The following is a 22,840-nucleotide window of genomic DNA, read 5'->3' on the forward strand; positions in this document are numbered from 1 at the left end:
TCATATATTCCAAACCCCAAACCCGAAACCCGAAACCCCAAACCCGAAACCCGAAACCCCAACCCCGAAACCCGAAACCCAAAACCCGAAACCCCAAACCCGAAACCCGAAACTCGAAACCCCAAACCCAAAACCCCAACCCCGAAACCCGAAACCCGAAACCCCAAACCCCAAACCCGGAACCCGAAACCCTAAACCCGAAACCCCAAACCCGAAACCCGAAACCCAAATCCCCATCTTTAATTTTCTACTTCATATATTCCAAACCCCCATCTTTAATTTTCTACTTCATATATCCCTAGAACCCCAAACCCGAAACCTGAAACCCGAAACCCCAAACCCCAAACCCGAAACCTGAAACCCGAAACCCGAAACCCCAAACCCCATATTCCTTATTTTCTACTTCATATATTCCAAACCCCCATCTTTAATTTTCTACTTCATATATTCCAAACCCCATATTTAATTTTAGGTTTCGTCGTTATTTCCTCGTTGTCTTACGTGGACTTTACGACGATTTTATGCTACGTGGACTTTACGACGATTTCATCCTGCGTGGACTTTACGACGATTTCATCCTACGTGGACTTTACGACGATTTCATCCTGCGTGGACTTTACGACGATTTGTGCTTACGTGGAATTAACGAGTGTTATGTTTAAATCCCTAGAATCAGAAACCCGAAACCCGAAACCCCAACCCCCAAACCCCATACCCTAAACCCGAAACCCCAAACCCGAAACCCGAAACCCCAACCCCGAAACCCGAAACCCGAAACCCGAAACCCGAAACCCCAAACCCGAAACCCGAAACCCCAAACCCGAAACCCCAAACCCCATATTCCTTATTTTCTACTTCATATATTCCAAACCCCCATCTTTAATTTTCTACTTCATATATTCCAAACCCCAAACCCGAAACCCGAAACCCCAAACCCGAAACCCGAAACCCCAACCCCGAAACCCGAAACCCAAAACCCGAAACCCCAAACCCGAAACCCGAAACTCGAAACCCCAAACCCGAAACCCCAACCCCGAAACCCCAACCCCGAAACCCGAAACCTGAAACCCGAAACCCGAAACCCCAAACCCGGAACCCGAAACCCCAAACCCGAAACCCCAAACCCGAAACCCGAAACCCAAATCCCCATCTTTAATTTTCTACTTCATATATTCCAAACCCCCATCTTTAATTTTCTACTTCATATATCCCTAGAACCCCAAACCCCATATTTAATTTTAGGTTTCGTCGTTATTTCCTCGTTGTCTTACGTGGACTTTACGACGATTTAATCCTGCGTGGACTTTACGACGATTTCATCCTACGTGGACTTTACGACGATTTCATCCTGCGTGGACTTTACGACGATTTGTGCTTACGTGGAATTAACGAGTGTTATGTTTAAATCCCTAGAATCAGAAACCCGAAACCCGAAACCCCAACCCCCAAACCCCATACCCTAAACCCGAAACCCCAAACCCGAACCCCCATCTTTAATTTTCTACTTCATATATTCCAAACCCCCATCTTTAATTTTCTACTTCATATATCCCTAGAACCCCAAACCCCGAAACCCGAAAGCCCAAACCCGAAACCCAAAACCCAAAACCCGAAACCAAAAACCCGAAACCCCATATTCCTTATTTTCTACTTCATATATTCCAAACTCCATCTTTATTTCCATTCCAAACCACAATATCCCACATTTGCTTATTCATAAAACAAACTCCCAGCATTACCTTATTCATAAAACAAACCCCACATTATCTTATTCATAAAACAAACTCCCTCATCTTATTCATAAAACAAATACATCAATCGGATACATCGACATTCTCGTCATCACTAGAAACATCATCATTTTCATTAAACTCGTCTTCAACAGCTTCGTCTGTGGCATCATCGGTAAGATCTTCGTACTCGTGATTATGCTGATCAATGAGAAGGATGTCATCAATTTCTTGTTCAGGTTCCTCGACTTCATTTATCTGTTCTTCTTGCAATGGTGGTTCTTCTCCACTGATGATTCGTCCTCGAGGTGTAACTTTGATCACTGCTAACCAATTTATACCTAAATCTCTCATCCGAGGGTATGGAAGGAAGCTAACTTGGTCTGCTTGTGAAGCTAAGATGAAAGGCTCGAATTTGTTGTACCTTCGTCCACCGTTGACATCAACTACACCGAATTTGTTAGACCGAACACCTCTGTTGACGACGGGGTCGAACTATTCACATTTGAAGAGGACGCATTTCAGCTTCAGTATCCCTGGAAATTCGACTTCAATAATCTCCGTCAAGATCCCGTAGAAATCTGTTTCCCCTTTCACACATATTCCATAGTTACTGGTCGCCCGCTGTCTACCATAGTCATATGTATGAAAAGTATAGCCTCGTGTGAAATACATCTGTGATGTGGTGACCTTTACAAGTGGAGATTGAATTACTTCGTGTAACCACTTAGGATAATCTGCATCGTCGTCGTCATAATCAACCTGCAAAAATAAAGAGAATGTTAATGAAATACATATAATGTATGAAAAAAAGTTTTAGTTAGTACCTGATTCCGCAACCACTTAATGAAGTGTTGATCTTTCCTTTTGTCTACGTCACTTGTGGATATACCAGGAAATGTTTCTTCGACTTGAGAAACAAATAGGCTGTAAAATCACATTTTATAGGAATGAATCTCTCGCAATTATACAATTAATTATACTTATATGTGTTTCGAAGTGTCAATATATGTTACCTTTCAAAATAACGCATCAATGGATCTTCGCAATTGAGTAGAATATAGGTGTGTGCACTATGAGCGTCTTCTTCACTCGACCACCAAACCTCTTTACACTTCCCACCGAGTCGCCCAATCTGGCTAAAGATGTCTGGAACACCAGCAACTGCATATGTTGGCGCAACACCACCATCATCATATCTTCTTGGAGCTCTTCTCCGTGTACGTACTTTTGACGCAAAGTAGTACGATGTGAAGTGAGAAACTTCTTCCGTCAAACTTCCAGCAATTATAGAACCTTCAACTTTGGCGAGGTTCTTTGCTTTTCCCTTCAAATATTTCATGGCTCGCTCATACTGATACATCCATCCGTAATGTACAGGTCCACGAAGCAATGCCTCATATGGGAGGTGGACAGCTAGATGCTCCATGACGTCAAAAAATCCGGGAGGAAATATCTTCTCCAAGTTGCACAATAAGATGGGAATGTTCTCCTGAAGCTGTTCCACAACTTCTTCTTTAAGAGTGCGTGTGCTCAGATCCCTGAAAAATGCTCCAATGCCTTTTATATTCAAAAAAAATTAAACACATTGTTAGTCATATATTATTTTGTAAATTATTGTGATATAATACACTACGTACCTGCAAGTGCTTCATGTACGTTTGTTGGAAGTAGCTCCGCAAATGCAAAGGGCAGTAGTCGTTGCATAAATACATGACAATCATGACTCTTCATCCCGGAGAACTTTTGACCCTTTTCAACACATCTAGAGAGATTCGAAACATACCCATCGGGGAACTTCACTTCTGATGCCACCCAGTTGAACAACACCGACTTTTTTTCTGAAGATAATCTGAATATCGGAACGGGAACTTGTCCATTGCTTTTAATATGTAACTCGCTTCTTGAGCAAATATCCGGCAAGTCCAACCTCGATTTTATGTTGTCTTTTGTCTTCCCTGGGACATTCAATATTGTATTCATGATGTTCTCAAAGAAATTCTTCTCTATATGCATCACATCGAGGTTGTGGCGCAGAAGAAGATCCTTCCAATATGGCAACTCCCAAAATATACTCTTCTTGTGCCAGTTGTGATGAACACCGTAAGAATCTGGCATATTACGAGGGACATGCCAATTACCACCCCAACGAACTGTTTCGTTAGCTCCGTAGTAGTCGATTTGCGCTTCAATTTGTTCTCCAGTTAGATATGGAGGAGGAGTGTCTCTCACAACCCTTTTGTGCCTAAACAAATTCTTGTTTCTTCGGTAAGGATGGCCAATGGGAAGAAATCGACGGTGACAATCAAACCAACTTGTCTTCCTACCATTCTTCAGTTGAAACGCATCTGTCGTTCCATTACAATATGGACAAGCTAATCTCCCATGTGTAGTCCATCCAGACAACGTCCCATAGGCAGGGAAATCACTTATGGTCCACAAAAGCATTGCTCGCATCGTAAAATTCGTCTTCGTTGAACAGTCATACGTCCTCACCCCTGTTGACCACAAATCCTTCAACTCTTTTATCAGTGGTTGTAGGAAAACATCCAGGGACCTTTTTGGATGGTTCGGACCAGGTATTAATATGGTCAAGAATAGTAACTCCCGTTGCATGCACATCTCCGGTGGCAGGTTGTATGGAGTAAGAAAGACTGGCCACAATGAATATTGTCTCCCTGACATTCCGAACGGACTAAATCCATCTGTGCATAATCCGAGATACACATTCCGGATATTGCTAGCGAAATCTAGATGTACTTTGTTGAAATGTTTCCAGGTTCTTGCATCTGATGGATGAGTCATCTCACCATCCGTCTGAGTATGCTCGGCATGCCATCTCATCTTTCCAGCAGTCTGCTCTGATTGATACAATCTTTTCAATCTGTCTGTAATTGGTAGGTACCACATCCTTTGGTATGGTACCCTATTACGTCCCCGTCCTTGCGGCTTGAATCGTGGCTTCTTGCAGAATCGACATTCTTCTAGCTTCTCATCATCTCCCCAATAGATCATGCAGTTGTCGATGCAAACATCTATCATCTCAGAAGGTAACCCAAGACTATAAACCAGTTTCTGAATCTCATAATAAGAATCAGCAGACACATTGTCTTCCGGCAAATACTCTTTAAACAAGTCCGCCCATTCGTTCATGCAACTTTCAGGTAGATTGTGATCAGTTTTAATATTCATCATTCTAGCAGCTAACGACAATTTAGAGAGACCTTCTCTACAACCACTACAAAAAAAGTCTCCATTGATAGCACATGACTATAGCACGTTTTACTGAACTGCTATCATAGATGAGTCTAAAATTTGCTTATTATATAATAGGGTTAATTAAACGCTATGGTAGAGTTTCACTAAGCGGGAACCTAAAATTAGCTTTACCGCGGCACACTTAGTGAAAAAAAGACTAATCTGATTATTTTCCCTCTCTCCACTCGCGAAATACCTTTCTCTTTTTCTCAGTTTCCCCTCTTTCTCTACTAACCCTAAAAAAATTAGACCACAATCTCCATCACTAAAACCCTAATCCGCTAATCCAGAACCGTAATTGAGCTCCCCACATCCATTATTGTCGATTGCGAAGGTATCGAAGATTGAGATTGCGACATCTCTGTTGATTTGTTATCTCAAATGGAAGAGATGTTTTCTGCTTGCTTTGATTTCGTCTTTTCTTTCTTTCCTGTTTGATTTGTGTTCCTGCTCCACGTTCTTTGCTTAGATTTCCTTTATTATATTTTTGACAACATTTAACTTGATTCATGATTTTATCGATTTCGATTTACATTATTTGTTACTTTGAATGGTTCTCTATGTTACTAAAGGTTTGAATGTAGGTTTTAGAACATAGATGATGGATAAAGACTGGGTTCATCTGAGCAGGTAATGAATTTTATCATATATGTTATGTTTCAGTATGTGTTTAGTCACTGAGCTTGTGAATTTTTGTTCATGTCACCGAAGAGTCGATCCTGCTTATGAGAGAGGAGCTACTAAGTTTGTACGGGAAGTGGCTGCAGCTTCGGGAGGAATTGATATGATTGTCTGTCCTTGCATTGACTGTCGTAACATAGATCGTCATTGCGGAAGTGTGGTAGTTGCCCATCTTGTTACTAGAGGAATGGAGGAGGCTTATAAGAAACGCACTGATTGGTATCTGCATGGAGAGTTGAGCTCAGTGGTTGCAGATGAAAGAAGGGCAAGTCAATGGAATGATGAGATTATTGGTTTATACAGAGCCGCTGAGTGTTCTGATGAAGCTTTAGCTGGTACGGGGGATGTCTTTGAGATAGCAGAGGGAGAGGACAAGAAAGAAGATGAATTTTTGGCGAAGCTAGCTGAAGTTGAAACACCTTTGTATCCTACATGTGCGAACCACAGCAAGTTATCTGCAATAGTGTCATTATTTAGATTGAAGACTCAGAATGGATGGTCTGACAAGAGCTTTAATGAACTGCTAGAGACGTTGCCGGAAATGTTACCAGAGGAGAATGTGCTGCACACTTCACTGTACGAGGTTAAGAAATTTTTGAAATCATTTGATATGGGTTACGAGAAGATCCATGCTTGTGTGAATGATTGCTGCCTATTCAGAAAGAAGTTGAAGAAGCTTGAGTACTGTCCAAAATGCAAGGCATCGAGATGGAAGAGTAATATCCATACTGGTGAGAAGAAGAAAGGAGTCCCACAGAAAGTATTACGCTACTTTCCAATAATCCCACGGTTGAAGAGAATGTTCCGGTCTGAAGAAAGGCTAAGGATCTAAGGTGGCACTTCAGCAACAAAAGCACTGATGGGAAACTTCGACACCCTGTTGATTCAGTCACATGGGATCAGATGAATGCGAAATACCCTGCCTTTGCCGCTGAAGAAAGGAACATGAGGCTTGGACTTTCAACAGACGGATTTAATCCATTCAACATGAAGAATTCTATGTACAGCTGCTGGCCGGTATTGTTAGTCAACTACAACTTGCCACCTGATTTATGTATGAAGAAGGAGAACATAATGCTTTCACTGTTGATTCCTGGTCCACAACAGCCCGGTAACAGTATAGATGTCTACTTAGAGCCTCTCATTGAAGATCTAAACCATTTGTGGAGCAGTGGAGAGTTAGTGTACGACGCGTTTACTCGATCAACTTTCACACTGAAGGCAATGTTGCTTTGGACGATCAGTGACATGGAAGTCGACAATGATGAAGCCTACGAAGTCAGAACAGATTGTGAAGGAATATATGTCTGAAACGTATCCTTACTTTATGTGTTTGTTTTGTGCTTCTTTGCTTCTGTCTCTGCTTGTTTTGTGCTTGTTTGCTTCTGTGTGTGCTTGTTTTGTACTTGGTTGTTGTTTTGTTTAGAGTTAACTTTTTCTTGCTCATAATTTGATGCAGGTAAATTGAGATGAGACGTGGAAAAAAGAAAGGAGTCAGTAAGGCAAGAAAGAAAGTAGTACAAGAAGATACAGAAGTTGAGTTTATCTGTACTTTACATGGTGAAGGGGTAGACCAAGATGAAGTTGTTCAAGAGCATGCAGGAGCTGAAGGTGTTCAAGAACAGCAAAACCATGAACAGAGAAACGATGAACAACAACAGACAGAAGAGCCTGAAGATGAAGTCGAATTATCTACTAATGAAGAGACTGAAGTTGGAACCAACCGTAAGAGGAAGCGTGGACCGACAAGAATGAAAGACCTAGCCAAAGACCCAAATTCCAGAGTTCATGTTGATTTCAATGCCATGGGAGAAGCGTATGGTGAAGGTTCAGTGAAGTTGTCTTCGTATCTAGGTCCATTGGTTAGGGAGCACGTTCCTGTCACAGTTGAAGGTTGGAAAAAACTCTCTGAAGAAGTGAAGACAGTTCTCTGGAAATCTGTGCAGGTAAAAATTTCTATACTATGAGAACATTTAGATGTTATGCAACTAGAGATAGATTACTGAGTTATTTTCAACGTGAGTGCAGGCAAGGTTTGAAATTGATGAAGACTACCATAGGGATGCAGTGCTTAAGCAGATGGGAGCGTTGTGGAGATCATCGAAGTCACGTCTTGTCACCCAAATCAATGAATCCGATAATAACCAACAAAGGATGAAGCTCAGACCAAAAAATGTTCCTCCGGTTGAGTGGCGCAAATTTGTGAAGTTGAAAACAAGCCAAGAATTCAAGGTATGTATTTTGAGTTGAGTAAAATATGTTTTCAAAGTACATAACATATTAACAACCAGAAGTTATGATAGGCTGTGAGTGATAGCTACAAGGAGAGAAGACGCAAACAGATACCTCACACTTGTAGTCGGAAGGGAATGGTTAGACTAGCAGAAGACATGGTACGTATTCTTTCTTCTCGTTGTTTCATTTTCAATTGGTACGTTGGTATATTGACATACAATGTTTCCATAGAAAAACAGTTCTGATGACCCATCTCAAGTGACAAGACTTAAAATATGGGTTAAGTCTCGTACCCGAAAAGATGGAACTCCTATAAACACAAATGCGGCTGAAAAGATTGTAAGTGAAAAACATAAATTATGGTTTGCTATATCAAATGCTTTTCATATTAATCGTTTGTTGTCTGATGTACAGCAAAAGGCAGCTGAGCTTGGTAGTGGTGCCAATCCATCGTCTGCTAAAAATCAAGATGAGGATACACTCGTCAAGCTGTTAGGACCTGATAATCCTGGTCGTATGAGAGTAATGGGCAGAAATATGAGTAAGACCAAGTTAGCTTGCTTCCAAGTTAAGCACAAGACTATTTCTGAAATGCAAGAGAAGCAATATGAACTCCAGGAAACGGTTAATCAGTTAAAGGCTGAACTAGCAGCAGTGAAAAACCAGGTCATATAATATTTCTGTTTATACATTGAGATAGTAGGTGATAACAAAAGAATAAGAATATTTTTGGTTTAACTTACAGAGAGAAGAATATGAAGTTGGTGAAAACTCGGCTGCAAGGAGTGTGAACAAAAAAACAGAAAAAAGTGTCTTATAATAGATTGGGCTGATGAAGATGGCAACGTTGGTGAGGGCCGTATTCTCTATTCAGACCCAAACGATATAGTCAATGACTGTCGTTTAGGACCTACAGATGTTAAAGTATTGGTTGACTCTGCTACTGAACCAGAAGCTTTCCTCTGGAGACCTGCAAAGAACACGTGCACGATTCAGGAAGCTGTTGGCCATATTATTGCATGGCCTAAGAGTAAATGTGTTGAACTAGGCCAGGGCCTCCAACCAGAAGATATTGCTCCACTGGTAAAGTATTTTGGTCCATTCTCTTACTAGTTAATGTACTGAGTAGGCTTTTACTGATATTGTACTGAGTAGTTAGTGTACTGAGTAGGCTTAAACTTATATTGTATTGTCATTGTCTGATAGGGCTCAAGATCAAATTCTCTCAACAAATGCAAACTATTGGATTTATCCGATGATAATGTAGTTGTTGGTGAAGGACGCTGGCAGACGCAAGAACCAAAAGCTTTGGTGAATCGACTTCCTCTCGGACCAAAGGCAGTAAAAGTTTTTCTGGATGTTGTACATGAACCTGAAACATTTTTATGGAGGCCTACGTTGGAAGTGGCATACCTTGAGGACAGCGTAATGACTTTTATATCATGGCCCGCTCACAAAGTTGTATTCGAAAACCCAGTAGAAGCAAGAAGAAAAGTGTCTCCGACTCCAAATACTGCAGGTCTTAAAGTTCCTTCTCCTGGGTCTACTGGAAGCAGCCTTAAAAAAAATGGAAAATCAAGAGCAACAACATCAACTACTCCTACTACGAAGTCTTCCTCAATGCCGGTAACATTGTATTCCTTAGGTTTTCCTCTAATATTATTTGTCTTACTGTCTGAGTACTACAATGTTTTGTATTGTAAACATGACAGCTAAATGATGGATCCCAAGCTATAAACGTGAATCAGAAGTGCAAATTGATGGACATCAGTGAGAGGAAACAAGTTGTTGCCGAAGGACGTGTGCATTCAACAGACCCAAATCAGATGGTTCACTTTGTACGATTAGGTCCGAACGCAGCTAGAGTGTGGGTAGATGTAGTGTTGGTAGATGATGCAGACGTTTGGAGGAAGTCTGATGAAATGGAGAGCTTGAAGGATGCACATGGTTCTTCTATCGCATGGCCACTTGATAAATTGGTCATATTTTAAGAGGAACAGGTAAGTGTTGTGCTTTTTATTTACAATCTTTCTGATGCAATTCCTAAACTGATTAATAGAGGTTTTGATTGTAGCAACTTGAGGGAATGAAGAACTCTGGTCCAGCCTTTAAACAAGGCTACTGAACTTATAATTATCTTATGTGTAAGACTTTGTTTTCTGTTTTCAATCGGCTGTGTAAACTTTATGACTTATGTTTATGTGTAAGACTTTACGTCATCTTCTATGAATGCTCTATGAATGCTTTTGTTGTTGTTTATGAGATTTGTTTTCTGAAATCAATTCTGGGCACCAACATATCATAGCATAACCAACAAACCAGTAATAACAAAATACAATTGTTATAGTTGAAAATCATAGCATTTAAATCAAACTACGAATTAGACAAACAAATCTACAATAGCGAAAACAAAAAAAGTTATAGTAAAATATCATAGCGTTTAAAAGTACCTACGAATTGGACAATGATAACATATTTCAAAGCTGTAGCAAAATTAAATATAAGAATACTGGACAGCTATTGTAGAAGGACATATCATAACTCAAATTATGAATCGTAAACAATTTGTGACAAAATAAAAACGTGTTATTGTTACGTTAAAAACAGCATTCATTTATTGCTATCGTATTGGAATATTAGTAGCGTCAAAGAAAACCGCTATCGTAGAGAGGGAACCTATGATGGCTGCCGATGACATAGCAGATGAGAAAACGCTATGAAACCCCTATAATAGCGTTAATCATGAGCTAAGAATGTACATATTTCTTATAGTGAACCACTGTAAACTGGTTGATTCGCCGCGTTTAACATTTCGTAAAATTTTTTTGCATCTATATTAGGTTCTTCATCTCCATCATGAGCTACGAATGCATCAGCTACCATATCATGAACCCTATCATAATCTACCATCTCCTCTTGCTGGTAACTATGTTCATTATGCAAATGATGATCAACCGGTTCTTTTTCCTGAAAATTGCTATTACTACTACTAGCTTCATTCTGATCATAATTAAAACCTTCTCCATGTTGAAACCAGATATAGTAATTTGCCGTGAAACCTCTATTTATTAAATGCTTCCAAACATTTTCACGGTTTGCCAGTTTCGAATTGTTGCATTTCCGACAAGGACAGAACATCTTACCACTTTCTTGGGCGAGCGGTGTTGAATCTGCTTGATGCATAAATGTCTCCAGACCCGCAAGGTATTCTTTCGTCACTCTCCCGTTAGCATCTCTATGCATATACATCCACTTCCGCAACTCGTAAATATTCCCGGAGCCAGCCATTTTTTTTTCTTTCACGTTTTTTGTTGTTGGTGTGTTTAAAATGATGTTTAAACATCCATATTTATAGGAAAATTCGAATCTGGTAGTTGTAATTTTGCTATGAATTTACGACGAAAATTAATTAGGTGGGCAAAAAAAACGTGTAACACCTATGAAGTTGGTGGATTCAAAAATTTCCTCGCTAAATACACGTAAACTATTCCCTCGTAAATACCACGCAAAGTTTACGTCGTATTTACGAGGAAATAACGATGACTTTAGTTTTTCACGTAAATTCGTCGTAAACTCGACGCAAATTTACGAGGATTGTTTTTCCTCGTTAATTTTCGTCGTTAAGCATGTGTTTTCTTGTAGTGAATCTTGACAAGCTTTCCAAACTGTCGATGAACCATAGCACAAAAATCTGGTAGCACCGTACGCACCTCGCTTTTCTCAAGCAATAAGTATATCCACACAGCTCGCGAAAAATCATCAACAATGGTCAAAAAATACTTTGCGCCACACAAAGTAGGAATCCGATAAGGACCCCAGAGGTCTACATGAATTAAACCAAAACTTTCAGATGCTTTATTATAACTTTCATGGAAAACTTCGCGAGTTTGTTTCGACTTAAAACATACTTCACATCCACCAAACTTGTCATGGACGTTCTTAACACTAAAGATAAACGGTAAAAAACTCAAAACACCAAAAGCTGGATGTCCCAAACGCCTGTGCCACAATGCTTGATCCTCAGCAGCTCTTACTCTGTGACTCCTGGCGATCGTGACTCCTCGATAAACATAAACACCATTCCTTACTTCACCGGCTCCAATCAGGGTCCTCGTAAAACGGTCCTGCAATATACACAATGTGTCAGTGAAAATCGCGAAACAACCAGTTTGCTTTAACATCTTGGCAACTGAGAGCAGGGTACAGTTCAAGTTTGGAACAAATAACACATTCTCCAACGAGATATCTTTCGACAAAGACAAGCAACCGCACTTGGTCGCATAAACCACACTCCCGTCAGCAAAGGAGACAGGAACAGGCGGAATAGATTTTACTGACTCGAGGACATGAACATCACCAGTCATATGGTGCGATGCCCCTGAGTCAAGTATGACTTCACCAGTCTGAACCTTACCGTTCAAACGATCAGGAACTGGAGTTGGTTTCTGTTGCTCGAGCAGTTGTGAGAGCGACGCCCATTGCTCGGCGGTAAACGTTGGGAATGTACCAGAAGCTGGAGCTTGTGCAGCATTAGACCGGTACTGAGATTGTTCCTGCTGAGAAGAACTACCACGTCCCCCTCGTCCTCGCATAGAAGAACCTCCTCTTCCTCTAGAGTTCAAAGATCTGTTCCCACGATCAGATTGATTTTGATTTTTCTCCAACCACCATTCAGGAAAACCAATAATCTGCCAACACTCTTTCTTCTCGTGACCACTGCGACCACAATGTGAACAGACGATCGCTGAACGAGCAGTTGTTAAAGCAGCTGCATTGAAACCGCTAACCAAATCTTGCTCTGTCTTTGCGCTAAAACCAACCACCTCTGATTTTGCGTCAGATCGAGCAGATGCCATTCTTCTTTCCTCACGAACGACCCGTTGATAAACACTATTAAGATCAGGAAGTGGCTCCATGGATATTATATTTGTCACCACATTTCCAAATCTAACTTCATCAAGACCCATCAAGAACTGATGGACACGCTCTTCTTCATGCTCCTTCACAATATTCTGTAGAGCAGAGCATGTACACTTCGGCAATGGTTTGTAAGTAAGCAACTCCTCCCACCTGATGGAGAGCTTTCCAAAGTAGTCCATAACGCTCATACCGTCTTGTCTACACGCAGCCAACTCGGACCGTATCTGATGAGCACGCACCGCATTCCCAATCGAGAAACGCTGCATCAAATCACTCCACAACTTGTGAGCATCAGACGCAAACGTAACAGTTGAGCGAATCTTGGGCGAGATTGATGTCCTTATCCACCCAATTACCATAGAATTTCACCGTATTCCATGCATCAAGATCATCAGAATCAGCTGATGGTTTTGGCAACGTTCCATCAACGAAACCAAATTTACGCTTCGCGCGCAAGGAGTTCTCCAACTCGGAGGCCCATTCAGCATAGTTTTCTCCAGTAAGCTGCACAGGCGAGATTGAAACCCCTGGATTGTCCGAAGACGCCAGTACATACGGCGAAGGTAACTTCTTCACCACGGCAACAACTGAATCGGATTTCTCACCCATGATAAACGTAAAAAAGAAATTTAAAGTATGCAAGGCTCTGATACCATGTAAAGTAAACGAGAGCTTTAGGTAAACTGTGTGTGTATTCATTAGGAGGAGATCTCCTTATATACATACGTACAACTCAAGATATGTTTCCCAACAATATTGGTACTTATCTATAATATCTACATAATATTCTCCATAAACATAGGACTTATCTAGACGTATCTCAACATTCACCACCGTTATTGATCTGTGTTACTCGATTTCAGCATATTGATAACAAATGTTTAAGTTTTTTGGTCTAACTCCTACCATGATTTTGTACTGGTGAAAGCCAATGATGTTTCTAGACATTCAGAACGAGGGAACAATGCGAATTGCCTCCTTCCATGGGTGTACGATCGTGTCTTTTCATTTCTTGGCTAGCTCGCCAAGATGGAATTTCAAAGTGGGTAGTAAGAGCTATGTGTAATCTACAACCGAGTATCAACTACACATCTGCGACAATCATTGGTTGGAACGAAGTATATTGCGCATCTAGCAAGGTATCTTATACGCTCCAACTGATTTTCTTCTTACGCATGAAGTGTCGACACATTTACAATCCATTGTTGTTACACCATTATCACACACTCAGTTTTATCTTATGGTGAGAGCTATAGCAAAATCCATGAAAGTTACACTCAGTTTTGGAGTTGAATTGAATTTTTGGACGTCAAGGCATCAACAATTCCATGATTTTGGCCATATGGGTTATTGTGTGATGCTTGTGCTCATTACCAGTGTATTGACTTATTTTTTTGTGGCCACCATTGGTTCACACAGCATTGATGACATCTTCTCCTCACCCCTACTCAGTTGTGTGCTCTGTCAAGTTTTCCAAGAAAATTACATCTTGAAAATAGGATCTGGCCTAGCAAGTAGGAATGAATATATGAATTGATAATAAACAACTTATGACTGGCTTACGAAATCCACATGGAAGATTTGCTTATAAATAGACTTAATTCCAATAAACAAACATTTAAAAATCTGAAAATTCCATAATGTTAGGTTAAAGAAAGGGGTTTAAATATTGATTGGATACTACTGGGTAAGGATTCTTAAATCAATTATACTACCACTTAAGAACCATTCATCTACCTAAGTTTGGGGGTGTTTCAAAAAAAAAACAATCTAATGTATTCTCGTTGTAATTAGAGACTTTAGAGTTTGAATATTTTTGTGTTATTAATGATCAATAGAGGTTCCTTTATATAAGGATTACAAGATAAAGATAAATGGAAAGAGTACATATCCTAATCCATCTAGATTTAGGAAAACTACTAAAACATAAACTTATAAGGAAAAGAAAATAGGGTTTCCTTTTCTCCTAGTCTTGTGGCCGCCTCTCTTTCTCCTGAAGTCGGCTCTCTCTCTCTCTCCTCTCTCTAGGGTTTCGGCCATCTCTCTATCTTCTATGTATTGGACCGGTATTGGTTATGGACATTCACCATTGGATTTATAACACTCCCCCTTGGATGCCATAACCATACAGGATTTGTAGTACGCTTCATGTTGCCTCATTAAAACCTTATCAGGAAAACCCAGTGGGACAAAACCATGATGAAGGAAAAAGAGTACAACACGCACTACTCCCCTTGATGTGAACCTCAGTGTAGGTTCTACATTCTACGCATCTGATGCGTGATGTTTCCTGTATATATAGGATGGGAGTAATCAGCTAGTTTCATTACTAAGCCGTAACTAGACCACTTCGACTTCTTAGGTCGTTTCTCATGTCTCTTGACATTAAGTGTCTCGGTAAAGCATGTGTGCTAAACAATATGAACCATATTGTCCTCGGAGATCACTATTGGGTCTTTGCAAATCGTGTTTGCATGTGTCTATGCTCTAGGCGTGATTGTCTACTATCAACTGCTCTTTACTTTGGCCATTATAATTACCATCGACCATGTATCAATCTGGTCGATCTATGTTCGGGTCATAGATGATATATTGCATATTTCCATTATCTTATCCATTCATCCATGTGCATTTTGATCATATAGACTAGGATTTAGTCATGTTTAGGTTACATTTTGCATACATGAGTCTCTATCAGGTGTTGGAGTGCCACATGGAGTTCTTGGGGCTATTTGGATGCATTTGGAGCTCAAAGGAGGTGATATATGTGATCATTGGACGAGCAGAGCAGGGGAGCGAGGTTCCGCAGCGACGTCATGAGGTCGCTCCAAAGCACCTCTCAGAGCGACCTAGCTGGAGCGACCCCGTGAAGTCGCTCGCCATACTCACCCCGTGAAGCAACTTGCCCAGAGCGACGCGCCGAGGTCGCTCGCATCTCACACACCTCTCGGAGCGACCTCCTAAAGCGACGCCATGAAGTCGCTCGCGTTCTCGTAACTCCGAACAGTCTTAGATGACCCTGGAGCGACCTCTCAAAGCGACCTATCAAGGTCGCTCCCGATCCAGAGCGACCCGTTGGAGCTACACACCAAATTCGCTCGGGACCTCTCGCCCGGAGACACCAAAAATTGGCCCTGGAGCGACCTTCCGGAGCGCTCCGCGTTATTTTGCTGCCGAAAATCATGACTTCTCAAGGACCTTTTTGCAATTTATTTTGGACGTTTTACATTTCTAAAACCTATGTTTTAAACATCTTTTGTAGCCACCAGGGAGATTATCTTTGGATCTATTGAGAAATACACAAAAACTCTCTTGAGAAGTTCATCTCTTGGATTTTGATTGTTATGTTCTTGTGTTCTTGTTGATTTCTTATCTATTTCTCTACATGATTAATCTGAAATCCAATATGGGTTTAAGAGGAATCATGGAGATTAGTGAGTAATCACCTTTTGAATTCATGGGTTAGGGAGATCAAGGGTGATTAGGTTAGTTCTAGGATGTTTTAGTGTAGATCATTCTTGTTCCTTGCTAGTAGAGTATTCATAATGCATCTTCTGAGTTGGCCACTCAAAAGTTGATCAATAGGCATTTTCCACCCAAAAGGTGTTTGATGAAATGCCTGAGACAACTCTCCTAGGCTTTTAGTATACTTTGCCAAAGACATTTGTTGTTAAAGATGCTAAGATAGCTAATAGACTTGTTCGTAATGATTGCTTTCATATTATTCAACCAAAGACATTTGATGTTTGAGATATGTTAGCAAATGAGCATTCATCTAGACATAGAGCTTGCTTAGAATTGTGTCTAGGCTTAAGGTTGATAGTTTAATTGATAATTTGCCATCCTTAGTTCGATACTTAATCACCCAAGGTCTAATCCCTATGCCCATGAGTTCTCTTTTCCCTTAGTCAAGAAGTATCATTCTGTTATTGCTTTCTAGTTTTAGTCATAGCTTAAAACCCATCTAAATCATTGGTTGCACTTAGATTAAGTGAGTACTTGCATTCTCAGTGCTTTGATATCCCTCAGAACTGGTTCGACAATCACTATACTACAACATTTGTCTTAGGAGCCTTGAAAACTCCTAACATCAAATTGGCGCCGTTGCCGGGGAACGAACCCGGGTCACCCGTGTGACAGGCGGGAATACTAACCACTATACTACAGGATAAGATAGACATCCTCCTTGCTGATAAAGCCACACAAGAGCAGCTGCACTTTGTTGGTAACCCAAGCCAAGATACACCACCTGTTGTCCATGAGGTTGAGGGTTTGGAAGGTCAGGAAGACCTGTGTTTCATCAACAACAATGGTAGCTGGTACAAAAAAGAGCCCAACTTTCAGTACAACAACTACCAACAGAAATCCTACCCCAACAACCAACAGAGTGGTTATCCGCCTCGAAACAACCAGCAAGGCAGCTATCAACCTCATCAAAACCCCTCATCTGGTTCCTCTGCTCCTCAAGAGAGCAGCACTGACACCCTGCTGAAACAAATCTTGGAGTCTCAGACTAGAAGTGAGAAGCATGTTGGATATGAGTTGAAAAACCTTCATTCCAAGATTGATGGAAGCTACAATGAGCTCAACAACAAGTTCTCACATCTTGCTTCTACAGTCAAGAATTTAGAGAATCAGTTTGCTTCCATGAACACTCACCAGACTCGCCAGCAAGGATCTCTACCTGGAAAATCTGACCAAAACCCCAAGGAGGCCAAAGCTATCACCCTTAGGAGTGGTAAGCAGTTACCTCCTACAACCCTCACCAGTGATGCTGAGAAACTAGGTGAAGAGGTGGCCATCAACTTAGATGATGAAGTGGTGATTGTTGATGAGAAAATCAATGATGAAATCTTGGAGAAGATTGTGGAAGCCAAGGGTAAAGGAAAGGTTGGGGAAGCGAAGAAAACAGTGAAAGATGGTGAAGTTCTTGCTCCAGCAAGTGAGAACTCTTTTGTTCCTCCTCCCTATGAACCCAAACTACCATTCCCTGGTAGATTCAAGAGGCAGCTGCTAGAGAAGTACAAGGCTTTGTTTGACAAGCAAATGAGTGAAGCTCAGGTTGCAATGCCCATCATCGATGCTTTCATGTTGATTCCTCAATACAACAAGTTCCTGAAAGATGTTGTAGCTGCAAAGAAGAAGGAAATGGAAAGCATGATGATTCTTACCCATGAGTGCAGTGCCATCATCCAAAGGCTTGATGTTCCAGAGAAGTTAGAGGATCCAGGATGCTTCACACTACCTTGTGCTCTTGGACCTATGGTATTTGAGAAATGTCTCTGCGATTTGGGAGCTAGTGTCAGCGTGATGCCTTTGTCTGTTGCAAAGAAGCTTGGATTCACTCAGTACAAGAAGTGTAGACTCTCTCTGGTGTTAGCTGATCGTTCAGTGAAGTACCCTGTGGGCATCTTAGAGGACCTACCTGTGAAGATTGGAAGGTATGAGATACCTACAGATTTTGTGGTGCTTGAGATGGGTGAGGAGGCTCAGGACCCATTGATTCTTGGAAGGCCATTCTTAGCTACAGCAGGAGCAATTGTTAAGGTGAAAGCGGGCACGATTGATCTCCATTTGGGTAAAGGGCATGCTCTCCACTTTGACATCAAGGAGAAAATGAAGAAACCAACTGTGTTCGGGCAAGCCTTCTACATTGAAGAGATGGGCACTCTTGCTGATGAGCACCTTGAAGAGTTACCACCTGAGGACGACGAGGAGGGAGCATCTCCCTCTACTCATTTCCCATAGAAGGTAACCCACTACTTTCCCTTGTATATACCATTTCGTTTTTGCATATTAGTTTTCTCTTTTTGGGTATCTCTCTCTCCTTGACAACACAGAGACTGTGTCATTTAAGTTTGGGGGAGGTACCAAGTATTTGATCACGTTTGCTTTGATGATTTTGAGTCTCATGCATTGCATTATACATATATATTTGCATAAAAAAAAATTCATTTAGTTTGCATCATTGGCATTTCTAGGAGAGTCTAGAGCATATAGGTTGCATTTACTTGCATTGGGAGCAATGATTTGAAATGCCTTGTAAAGAACATTACTTTGCACCTGAATAGCTTATGCACCTCTCAAAAACAATTGTATGCTTCGAGCCTTGAAGACTCTTCCTGAAACTTGTTGATTACTGAAACTCAGTCTTTGAAGCCAACTACAACCTTATTTGAACTGAACGAACTTAATGCTTCTTGCTCATGGTCCCTTGCGTACTGAGTCATGGCTATACACACTTGAGTTGTCACATCCTTTATGCCAATCTTATTTTGACAAACTCTAGTGGTAGACCACTCCCAAAACCTTTCCCTTCTTTTAAGCTTTCATTGTTTGATGAGTGAGGCCTTCTTCGGAAAGTCTTACATGTGCATAATGTTGAGAGTATCGGGAACGACAATGCTTGATCTTCATTCTTGCTAGATTGGGCACTCTATTGTCTAGCTGTAGGTGGGGGTGAGAGTTGTGATTATGATTTGGGAGCAATGAAAAAGGAAAAGAAATGACTCTTTGTGTTTAAGTGAATTGTCTTACTGGGATAAGTAGAAAAACCTCTAGCTAAAGTTATGAAAAGTCTTGGCCCCCATTTAAAAAAAAAAAAAAAAAAAAAAAAGAAAACATAAAATATGAAAAGAAAAGAAAAAGAAAGAAAAAGAGGGCTAGCAAAGTTGTTAGGAGCTAAGTAATGTTTTGAGGTTGTGAAAAATCCCTTGTAGATTTCAAAGAGAAGGAGTTAATGTTCTTAGGATCTTTTGGTGAGAGATGTGAGTTGGGTTTGACATTTGAGAATGATTGTGTAATTGTATGTTTGGGAAAAGGGTAGAACAATGGAGATTGAGCATTGTATGCATGAGTTGATCCCTTTCTTGGATATATTATGTGTGAGAGACAAGGTTTCACTTCTTAGATTTAGGTTAGGTCAAGAGAGATGAATGAGAATCGTGGGCTGAATCCCGTAAATAAACTTGAAGAATGAATATGATTTTATTGATGAGTTGAAAGATGATGAATACAAAGGAATGTATCTTGAGATGATTACTAAAGAATACGTAATGCTTTTAATCTAGTACAAAAGTTGATATATGGAAAAAAGATGGCTTGTCTTTTATCTTCTCCGTCTTTATATAGTCTAGGTTTCGTTGGCAACCCTTCAACTGTTCTCCGAGATATTCGGCTTCAATTACGGAACTCGCTTTAGGCTCCTCTTGACCGAGTCTCTTAAGGTGTTAGCTCACTTTCTGTCGTGACCTCTGCTATGATGTCTCCCAGGTCCAGTCGTCAGCTCGGCTTTCAGCTCCCTTTGTTATGATGGGCTTATCGCAACCCACATGCTAGCTCACGCTTATCGGTACCTCACCTGAGGGTCATATTCGGGTCCAACAGTTGCCCCCAGCTTCCGAATAAAATCCTTTGTCTCGGAAGCTAGAATCTAGCTATCGATCTTATCTTTTCGTTAAGATAATGATTAGTTCTTATCCTATTTAGATTCAGCTTACTCGATCTAACGGTCTTTATTACGTTTGGCAGAATCTACGGTTCAGATGGAGAGGGTTTGAAATGACTTTTCCGAATCTCGAGAGGTGATGGGATATAAAGCGGTGAACATTAACTGCTAGCCTCCCACTTTCTCCACGCCTCCGTTCGGTTTTCAAGGTAACTTCTCTCCTCTCTCTTTATTTTACTGCGATTTTTTTTATCTTCCTCGTTACTTTTCTCTGCAAATTCTCTCCCAAACCTTGCAATCGATTTTCTCCTTAACCTTCCCATACTATGGATCATCCGAAAGAAGGTTCCGGGGAATCCGGGATGCCTCCCTCTGCTTCTGGAGCTAAACTACTGAAAGTTAAGCAAGAAGTCGGAGCCAAGATGAGGAAGGGGAAAAAGACAGCCAGGGAGGCAATCGCGACCAGAGTTTCTAAACGGAAGAAGAAAGACGATTCTAGTGGGAGCAGTCCTCACTCGCCTTCGTTGCTGAAAAATCAAGACGTGGTTAACCTCATGGTTCAAGCTCTCGGCCAAAAGGAGCTTGGCCGTGCCTGTAATTCCGACGAAACCCCCGAGACCGCTCCGGAGGGTTGGTTCTGTTGCCATGAGAAGTACATCTCCAAGTCTCACTTGAGATTTCCTCTTCCGACCCTACTGCTTGATCTACTAGATCATTATCAGTTAGCCCTTTCCCAACTCTGTCCCTCGGTTATCCGGGTGATAAACGGCTTTATCACTAGGTCCAAAGAGGAGGGGGTTAGCGTCGGTCTTACCGAACTTATGAGCCTCTTTTCCCTGAAGGAAAGCGCCTCTAAGGAGGGTGGTACCGGGACCTACTACCTCCCTAGTCGTCCCAATCATGTTATCTTCAGATTCTCTAGTAGTGATGATGACTGGAGGAAGAAGTATTTTTACGTTAAAGTTGATCCTTCGACGGTTCCTGTGGGTCGGAACCTTAGGGTCACTTGGACTAATCCATCTGGTTAGGAATTCTAGGGATATGCTTTTTCCGTTTTATTCATTTATGGCCGAGTAACCTTTTTGCTCTGATTTACTTGCAGAAATCGAAGATCCTCCGAAGCTCTCTACCAAGCTCACCAGAGCTCTATACCGCAAGTTGCAGCAGAGTCCCTGTACCTGGGTAGCCTACACCACTTCTCGAATAAGTGCAGCCAGATTCCCAGATACCTACAACGCCTCTTTCCAAGATCCCATTCCTGCTGAGAACCTTGAGAGTAAGTTCTTGTTCGAACCTTTTTAATGATTTTATCGCTTTGAAGTTTTTAAACTTAAGGATTTCCATTGTTCCAGTTTCGGCAGGCGATTCAGTTGTATCGATCTCAACTGGTGCTAGTGCTTCGGGAACTGAAAAGTCTCAGCCAGGTGACATGACTCTGCGACCATCATTCCGTTCTAGGGGTAACCCCTCTAAAGCTGCCAGTGCTTCTCGTGGAAGCGACAGGAACCAAGGAGGATCGTTCCTTATCTCAATGAAGGAAGTTTTGGACGACGGAGGATCCAAACCTGTTGTCGAGACTACTCCAACTGAGGTTGTAGCTCAGGATGCTGCTCCTCTCCCTGAGGTCCAGGTGCCGGAGGCTGACTACCAGGCTCCGAAGGGTACCTCTGAGGTCGAGCCGTCGAGACACAAGAGGCCCAGGACCGATCAGGGCGGAGCTCCCACCCGTTCTTCTTCCTCATCCTCTAGAGGAGGGACTGTTGGGTGGAGCTTTACCCATTCGAAGCCTGGGTCGATCCTGGACGACTCTTGGGGCCTAGCTGCGATAATGAGGCACCTGAAGAGCGTGGGATGTCCCCTTCCAGCGCTCAAGGACCTGACTAACCGAGATGAGTATCTCGATATTGCTCACTGTATGGGTCAGGTACGTGATCTCAATCTGTTCTTTGTTTACATTCTTTGGAGACGATGATATATATATTTTTTGGATTTATTGCAGTTGGCTGGGGCTGTTAACAGGGCCCAGCTCAGGTTTGAGAATGCTCTGTATGCTGCCCCCAATGCTGGTGAACTTGCTGAGGTTACCGAGATGGTTAAGGCAGCCAAAGCCGATCTTGACCAAGCCCGAGTTCGAATTTCTGAACTCGAAGCCGAAGTGACGAGGCTAGGCTCGAAGGCCGATGCTCAGCAAGGAGAGATCGAGAGTCAAAAGCTCGATATCCAGGTGAAGAGCAGGAGAATCAATGATTTGGAGGCTGCTCCAGTCGAGGCAGCTATAGGAGGTGATGGCAATGTGGTCGATGAGGGAGTTCCCGCCGGTGCTGGTGATCCGATTCAGGAAGAGAAGGAAGATTGAGAGCTACGGCTCTTTTAGCTTTATGTTTTGTGTTTTTAAGACTTCGGCCTAAGGGCTTTGTTTCGTTATGCATTATGACTTAGTGCCTGAGGAGGCCTTTAAACCTTAACACTTGCTGGATTTCAATAGCCTGGGGAGGCTTTTAAACCCTTTCTTATGTTTAAATCGTGGCTATTATTTCTGTTTTAAGTTTTTGAACTTAACCTCGTTTCA

General features: G+C 41.6%; 2 protein-coding genes across 4 annotated transcripts; both read left to right on the forward strand.

Moving 5' to 3' along the window:
* The first annotated feature begins 4,918 nt into the window (after positions 1-4,918).
* LOC111203529 lies at positions 4,919-10,186 on the forward strand. 2 transcript variants are annotated; one of them, XM_048750605.1, is made up of 3 exons: positions 4,919-7,615; positions 7,698-9,904; positions 9,979-10,186. In XM_048750605.1, the coding sequence occupies exons 1-2, from the start codon at positions 7,139-7,141 to the stop codon at positions 7,917-7,919; spliced, it is 699 nt and encodes a 232-aa protein (XP_048606562.1). In that variant the 5' UTR covers positions 4,919-7,138; the 3' UTR covers positions 7,920-9,904; positions 9,979-10,186. The 2 variants fall into 2 exon arrangements, with proteins under 2 accessions (XP_048606562.1, XP_048606561.1); XM_048750604.1 differs by lacking the exon at positions 9,979-10,186 and having other exon boundaries at positions 7,698-9,963.
* Positions 10,187-21,145: 10,959 nt separating this feature from the next.
* On the forward strand, positions 21,146-22,840 carry LOC125583537. 2 transcript variants are annotated; one of them, XM_048750606.1, is made up of 3 exons: positions 21,147-21,547; positions 21,624-22,195; positions 22,271-22,840. In XM_048750606.1, exons 2-3 carry the CDS (start codon positions 21,701-21,703, stop codon positions 22,625-22,627), a joined length of 852 nt encoding a protein of 283 aa, XP_048606563.1. In that variant the 5' UTR covers positions 21,147-21,547; positions 21,624-21,700; the 3' UTR covers positions 22,628-22,840. The 2 variants fall into 2 exon arrangements, with proteins under 2 accessions (XP_048606564.1, XP_048606563.1); XM_048750607.1 differs by having other exon boundaries at positions 21,146-22,195.

Source organism: Brassica napus, chromosome C3, assembly GCF_020379485.1.
Source record: "Brassica napus cultivar Da-Ae chromosome C3, Da-Ae, whole genome shotgun sequence".
Classification (NCBI taxonomy): domain Eukaryota; kingdom Viridiplantae; phylum Streptophyta; class Magnoliopsida; order Brassicales; family Brassicaceae; genus Brassica; species Brassica napus.

Bases quoted from the DNA above. Each gene is read 5' to 3' on its own strand.
- LOC111203529 (XM_048750604.1), top strand. From the start codon at position 5,638: ATGTTATGTTTCAGTATGTGTTTAGTCACTGAGCTTGTGAATTTTTGT.
- LOC125583537 (XM_048750607.1), top strand. From the start codon at position 21,701: ATGACTCTGCGACCATCATTCCGTTCTAGGGGTAACCCCTCTAAAGCT. The intron at 22,196-22,270 runs GTACGTGATCTC...GATTTATTGCAG, and splicing joins TTGCTCACTGTATGGGTCAG to TTGGCTGGGGCTGTTAACAG.